This window comes from Hylaeus anthracinus, unplaced genomic scaffold (genome assembly GCF_026225885.1).
Source record: "Hylaeus anthracinus isolate JK02 unplaced genomic scaffold, UHH_iyHylAnth1.0_haploid 12000, whole genome shotgun sequence".
Lineage (NCBI taxonomy): Eukaryota > Metazoa > Arthropoda > Insecta > Hymenoptera > Colletidae > Hylaeus > Hylaeus anthracinus.
Genome location: NW_026534347.1, coordinates 1,176,391 through 1,183,797, shown reverse-complemented (window position 1 = coordinate 1,183,797; position 7,407 = coordinate 1,176,391). Strand labels below are relative to the sequence as shown.

Genomic DNA, 7,407 nt, shown 5'->3' with positions numbered 1-7,407 from the left:
CGCTGTTTCATGCCTGGCGTGTCTGATAAACACAGAGGGACTGTTACGAAACTTCAGATGTACGTTGTATAACAGATAAATAAGTAATGTTGATTTATACGTCGCATTGATATCAGAAAGCAAACAAGATATTTGACGTTGGTAAATATAACAGCGACACGAAATTCTCAAACTCGCTGAAAAAAAGATACATAAATATATATGTATGTATATCAAAAAAATTCGCAATACAACTTTTTAATAATACTTTTTTTTATTACAAAGCAAAAATTATACATAACGTATATAACAGTATATGTATATAACACTTTAGGACGGAATACATTAGGGTGTCGGTTAATAATAGCACTGTAAACACAGGTAATAGATATATTAGATTTTCAAATGATATAGTATCGTAGTACTTAACTTATTGCTATTAAATACAATATATTTAAATACATAAACAAACATAAAACAGCGCCCTTCTTCTACTTTCATAAATGCTTGTATATGGAATACAATAAGTACTTCAACAGCCTTTCACGTAATTCGTCGAAACAGACGAGACTTACTTTATATAATTTGAGTTTCGTAATTTGAGAAGGTAAAAAATATTTCGTAGTTCCATTTCAGATTACTGATCATTATTAACACAATACAATAAACTTCGTAGGAATGACTATAAAAATTTTAATACAATAGTCTTCTCATTTTCATTATAATTAAAGGCACTATGGCAAGTATAAAATACTATCTCACAGGTGTTTAAATACTTGTATATTTTACCGTTTAGATTAGACCTAAAATTTATTTAACAATTGTAAACGTACAACTGAACGAAAATTCTGTAAAGAAGGTAATCGTTAAACAGCATTTTAAAAGTCTGCGTACCTTTGATACACTGTTTTTAATAAAAGCACCATACATTAACGTTTAATGTATGCATACATTTCCCATATATACTAACAGAATGTAAAGACACTTGATTTTGTAACAATCAACTATCCTACTCGATAATAAATGCAGAAGATATCTAAGTTTGCATGGCAAAATGATCAGAAATGCTTCGGAATATGAGTAAAATTGCTATTAATAAAAAGCAAACGTAAAATGGAGTAATATTTTTGTATCAAAGAGATATTATTTTTATGATATCGAAGACTACCTCTTTCGCTGGGCAGTATCGTCGTATTTCCATAGGCACTTTAAGTAAATCATTATGCAGTCCAAGGAAGACGAATTTAATAAATACCTTGATTATTCAGCCAGACAAATAATACTTCAGAGTTGCGTTGTAATCACTGTCTTCCTTGTAATAATAGTATGTTTGATCGGAGTTTGATCTGTCGTAGTGGTTTGCAATGGATCAGCCACGAGCCAAGGGCTGATGTCAGAAACAGTCGAATTGTCATCCTACAACACGAAAATAATAGGTACATATCACCGATTAAAAAAATTACATATTGTATAATTTAAAATACCGATATCAACAAATTTGTTTAATTTTAATGTTCGTCGATCAAATACACGATTCGAAATAATTTTATTATACAAATAAAATGTGCGTATATGTACATGGCGCAACTTGCACGAACCAAACAAAGCATTTCTTCAAATTACACGAGTACAGTACAGAAAACATTGTTACAGTAGCTAACTCGCAAGCATGAGCCACACCTTGTGAGTAAGAGTTGTAGTAGTCGTTTGTATCTCTTCGGTTTTCACGACTCTTGCTCCATTTTTCTCTGCCTCTGCTTCGACTTTCTTTTCGACGGTAGATTGCACTTCTTTGAAGGGATTAAGCAGACCCAAGAACGGATTCGAGTCTATGAACGGATTCGTATTCGTTTTCTTCTCCTCCTCTGTTTTTACTTCATCTTCTACATTCTCGGAAACGCTAGTGACATCGCTACTGCTGTCGCTCGTGAACGGATTAAATGGATTCTGGGACTGATTCGAGACTTTAGGATTTAGCTGTGTAGTTTTTTGTTCGATCTGTCCCCAGCTGTCTAAAGAAAAGTGCGTTACAGTCACAGTATCATCCATGGATGGATTCGTCGTTGTTGCTCCACTTACGGAAAGCGTCAGTTTATCTCCACCCTAAATAACGAACAATGCAAGAAAGCAAACAAATCACAACTAAAGCCTAGGAAGCACGAAACAATGGAACAAAATTTCGAATAAAGCTACTTGAGCATAGGTATAACATAAAAACATAAAAGTATAAAATAGTTTAATTAATACTAATCTAAGAAACAAACGGATGTTTATTGCGATGTAGTGTTTGAACATTTATTTCGCCATTTTACGCGGTAATTAGCGAAAATATATTTAAGATAAATAATATATATGTAGTACTATATAACATGGTTTTCTCACCACGGATACGATCGTTGCAGCGTCGGCATGCTGATTGTTTTTAGCGACAACAGCAGGTGCTTCCGTAGAAGTGATCGAAACTAAATTTGAATTTTTGCCCTGTTCGAGGGATTTTGCTTTTAATATATTACACTTCAACGATTCCAACGGAATGGGTGTACGAGGAGGCAATGACGAGGTACCGCCAACTTGGTTATTCGGCACCAATTGCACTTGGTTTGTTATACTCTCGATGGTCAAGCTAGTTTTTACTGGTTCCGATTCCTTTTCGCTGCTGACAACTGTTGTTTGATTTCTAGGTTCCAACGGTTGTTGATCTTTGGCAAGCGATTTCAGCAAGGAATCTACCAAAGGCGAAGATGTTCCATGTATACTGGATTCCGAAGATTTTGTACTACATTGGCTCGACTGACGTTGCAAAGGCTGCTCTTCAGCTGAAAGTAAGTGAAAGTATTTTTTAATATCATAGCATCTAAATGGTTAACAGAATAAAGATATATTCGTTGAACTTACTGGCAGGTGGCGAAGGTTGCGGTTGTTCCACTTGCTGCCTTTGCCGTTCTCTTAAAACGTGACTCTGTCGACGTGCGTATCTCTGACTTGGACGTCGCTCGAACTGCACGGTTCTACGCGCTCGATTCAGTTGAGTCGTTTGGAATTCAGTTTTACCGCTGTAACGAAACCGCGAGCCCATGCGAAAGAAATTTTGTCGCCCACTGGCACCTTTAACGGGTGCTCGTAATCGAAAGAAAGCGTGATGTTCTACAGCGCATTTCCACAGATGCTTGCAAGCCTTCTCGTTAACCAATCTGAAGACGAACGTATGTTCTTGTTCCCCCCTTCCTTCGTCATCCTCCTCTACCACGACTAATGTGAGTTTCTTTTTTTTAAAATCTAGACGACCGATCTTAGGCCAGAAGAACAGGCCTATTTTTTGCGTGCCTTCGAAGACCAAGATTCCAGTTGGAGTTAAACCTAAGGAATACTCGCAGGCGTCTTTCCCGAGGACGGTGTGCATGTCTACGCCATACATATCCAACCATTTCGCTTTACTGAGATAAGCTGATTCAGCTTGCGCGGGACTAAGACCAGAGCACTTTGTATACTCTTCCAGTATTTCGAGTTCCATTTGCTCCGTTTGACCCGGTACAAATCGAAACTCCGACACCGTTACCGCGCTATGTATGGCAGGGTCATAGTCACCCAGTTCAGCTGAAAATATAAGTGAGTTCATTTTAAAATGTATGCTGAGATGTTTCACTTTTCTTGATTTGGGTATTCAGTTTGGAATGCTTACATTGAAGAGCTAACGCAGCCAACTGAACTGCAACTTGATGGGGGCAGTGAAGCTTTCCTTCCAAAACATCTTGCTTCAATTGCAAGAAGAACTGATATCGGGTTAGTTCCTCACGCAATGTGTTAGGCTCGGATGAATAAAACTTTACTTTCAGTCGTAAAGTGTATGGGGGCCCAACTATGCAGAAGAGTATGATTTTGTGTGTTAATCGCTATTTCAGAAAATGGAATGTGGAAGCATACATATTAGATTAAGTCATACTTTTCACTTGTTTCTTGATAGGCTTTGTAGGATCCAACCAGTGTTGAACATTATTGCTGTCTGTATACTGCAATCCAAAATAATCTTTCTCTATTAAGTCTAAACTATAAAATACTTGTTCGTATAAGTCACTAGCCAATGCCTTTTTCTGCAACAGAAAAACATTAAAGTGTATACAAATTTGTACCAAAATATTGGAGCACATAATAATTAGTAATATTGTGTCTATGAAATAATTGAGTATACTCTGAGAGCATAGATTAATATCAAATATTGTTAACGGAGTTCAAATGTTTCTAGACAATATTTTTATGCAGAACTCGAACGATATATAACAAAAGATTATTGCTTAACAAACTGTCGTACTTACCGATAATTCTATAGGCAGATCCGTCCCGTCGAGCAAAACGACCCTGCATTGAACAACATTCTTGTTGCTGAGCAATCGCTGGTTTTTAATCTGGGACGACGCGGTTTGCCCGCTGACACTACGCGCCCTACGTCGTGATAGGAACCTTAACATTTTATTTGACATACGTTCGAAGTTTCTCACTGCTTGGCACAAGTGATATTCCGAGCCGTATCGCTACATTCCTCGTCGCGGAAATATCATTTTCGCGGTACGTTACCGTGAAACGTGAAATACGCCCACCTGCGCGTTGGGTACATGCATAAACACACGCGTACAACGAACGAACGGCTCATTAAATATACATATTAAACGGATTACGGAAAATATCTACATCGTATTCGTTTGTCGATCGACTAGCCATAACAAACCACGCGGCTCGTACGCACCCAGAAAAGATATATGTACATTTCGATTACGGTAAACTCACGAATATTTTTTCCGTTCCAAACATTTTTCCCAACGCGTTAAAGCCAACGAAACTGCATCGCCACCTAGCAGTCAAGAATTTGAAACATTGCTTGTATCCAGGTTTAATTTTTGTATTTATTAAATGTATTTATGCCAGGTTTGATGGGAAAAAGGAATGAATGTTTGTATGTACTAAGAATAATCTTTATTAAATCGAACATGTAAAAGCATTTCATCGAACGAAATGGTGATCAACGATGATCGCGTCGTTTACAACATAACTGGAACAATTGAATGGAAATGACTATTTACATATTTTCAGATGGTTTACATTATAAAATACAATTGTAAAATGATCAAACCTAATAAATAAATTTGTATATTAACTATTTAAATACATTCATGTATTTAGTACGTTAGTCATTCCTGTAAAAGTATATTGCATAGTATAAATTAATTTAAGTATGTCTTCCCTCCAATGTTGTAAATAATAATAATAATATTAAATGTAACAAACTCTCGAATAAAAATATAGTACATTATTTATTTTGATCGAACAAAGAGTACCTTTATTCTCTCTCTCTCTCTCTGTACGAGTGATAAAAGTAAGGTTACGTTTCGTATAGAGGTTATAAACACATGTACTTCCCATTAATATTTTCGACATAATATGAATAAATTACTCTTCGCATCAATAAAAGACGTAAGTCAAAAAATACATAATGTCGAGGTGCGACCTTCCGATATCGCAAAAGCAGCTGTCAAATTGACAACGGTTATTAAACCATTAAATGCCTATATCACTGTAACTGATGAAACAGCAAAGAAGCAGGCCGAGAATTCAGATTCGAGGCAGAAAAATGATGCATTATTGGGAAAACTCGATGGAATTCCCATTGCAGTTAAAGATAATTATTGCACGAATGGTCACTTGACGACCTGTGCATCGAAAATGCTTTCGAATTTTATTCCAATATACAATGCAACTGTATACCAACGTTTAGCAGATTCCGGAGCAGTTTTAATTGGCAAAACTAATCTCGATGAATTCGCTATGGGTTCTGGAACTATTGATTCGTATTATGGTCCAACAAAGAACCTGTGGAAATCAGATGTAATAAACAAATATTACTCTTGCAAAGAGGAATGCACAAAGGATTCTCCTAATGACAATTCATGGCATATAGCAGGTATAATTTATTCAATTATTTTGTTGAATTGTTTGTACATCAGTATTGTGTATACATATGCATTTTAGGTGGTAGCAGTGGTGGTTCTGCTGTAGCTGTTGCTACTGGAACTTGTTATGCTGCATTAGGTTCAGATACTGGTGGTTCCACTAGAAATCCAGCATCATACTGTGGTCTTGTTGGATTAAAACCCACTTATGGGCTAGTGTCACGCTATGGGCTTATTCCACTCGTAAATTCTATGGATGTTCCTGGCATTCTTGCAAGATATGTGGATGATGCAGTGTTTGTTTTGAACGCTATAGCTGGTCCTGATGAAGCTGATTCTACATCCACACGAAATGAATATGTCCCAATTAATTTACCCAGCACCATAGATGTTAGTAATCTGAGAATTGGGATACCAAAAGAGTATAAACTAAAAAATATAAATCCTGATGTTCAGGAATGTTGGGATGAAGTTTCTCAGTATTTGAGAGAAGCTGGGGCATCAGTTTCTACAGTATCAATGCCACATACCAGTTACTCTATATCTTGTTATTCAATCCTGAATCGTTGCGATGTTGCTAGTAATTTAGCTTGTTACGACGGTATGGAATACGGTTATAGAGCAGACGAGTGGAGTTCCGCGCTCGAACTTTATAAAAGGACTAGAACAGAAGGATTTGGTAACGTGGTTAAGGAGCGCATCTTAGTTGGAAATTATTTTTTATTAGAAGAAAATTACGAAGAATATTATGTAAAAGCAATGAAGATGAGACGACTAATCTCTAATGACTTCGAATCGGTATGGAACGATAACATTGACCTTCTGCTTACTCCTACAACATTAACAGATGCACCAGACTACAATGGATTCGTTGCATTAGATAATCAGACTCAGTGTTTAATTCAAGATTATTGTACACAGCCTGCGAATATGGCAGGCATACCAGCAATTAACCTGCCAATTAAACTTTCCCGAAATGGTTTACCTTTGTCTTTGCAACTTATGGCACCACCTTTCCATGAAAAAAAACTTCTTAGCATAGCGAAGTGGATAGAACAAATAGTTAAGTTTCCTAGACTAGAATTGACAGATCTATCTCTGCTCGAATAAAATGTTTGTGTACGAACGTTGGTTTATTTATAACATTATCATTTTGTCACATAATGAAGTAAAATATCTTTCATAATCTTGTTTAATTATTTAATGTTCCCTCCCGCCAATGGTCAAAATCGTGGCAAGCGACGCTATAACCACCTAGCGGTGAGAAGGTGGAACTAAAATTATCGACATTACAGAAAAAGTAAAAAAATACTTATATAATCTATTTTATTCCGTTTAATATTAAACTTGTAGTCATAAAACAAACACTGGGAGATTAAAATTCATTAGTAGAAGTTACAATAAGCAAATAATTAAAATGCCGGTAATTGATTGACAGTGGCGCCATTGGTGGCACAACGCCTAAGTTTGTTCTCGAATAGTTCCTGTT

At 36.3% G+C, this 7,407-nt stretch overlaps 2 protein-coding genes across 3 annotated transcripts; one reads left to right on the top strand and one right to left on the bottom strand.

The window, feature by feature from the left end:
* Positions 1–355: 355 nt before the first annotated feature.
* LOC128890023 (band 4.1-like protein 5) lies at positions 356–4,454 on the bottom strand. 2 transcript variants are annotated; one of them, XM_054148168.1, is made up of 7 exons: positions 4,290–4,454; positions 3,920–4,067; positions 3,659–3,835; positions 2,875–3,573; positions 2,362–2,795; positions 1,660–2,082; positions 356–1,395 (listed from the first exon to the last, which is right to left on the bottom strand). In XM_054148168.1, exons 1-7 carry the CDS (start codon positions 4,452–4,454, stop codon positions 1,264–1,266), a joined length of 2,178 nt encoding a protein of 725 aa, XP_054004143.1. In that variant the 3' UTR covers positions 356–1,263. The 2 variants fall into 2 exon arrangements, with proteins under 2 accessions (XP_054004143.1, XP_054004144.1); XM_054148169.1 differs by lacking the exon at positions 1,660–2,082.
* A 944-nt stretch (positions 4,455–5,398) lies between these two features.
* LOC128890028 (glutamyl-tRNA(Gln) amidotransferase subunit A, mitochondrial) lies at positions 5,399–7,104 on the top strand. The gene is made up of 2 exons (XM_054148175.1): positions 5,399–5,929; positions 5,998–7,104. The coding sequence occupies exons 1-2, from the start codon at positions 5,410–5,412 to the stop codon at positions 7,026–7,028; spliced, it is 1,551 nt and encodes a 516-aa protein (XP_054004150.1). The 5' UTR covers positions 5,399–5,409; the 3' UTR covers positions 7,029–7,104.
* The last annotated feature ends 303 nt before the right edge of the window (positions 7,105–7,407 follow it).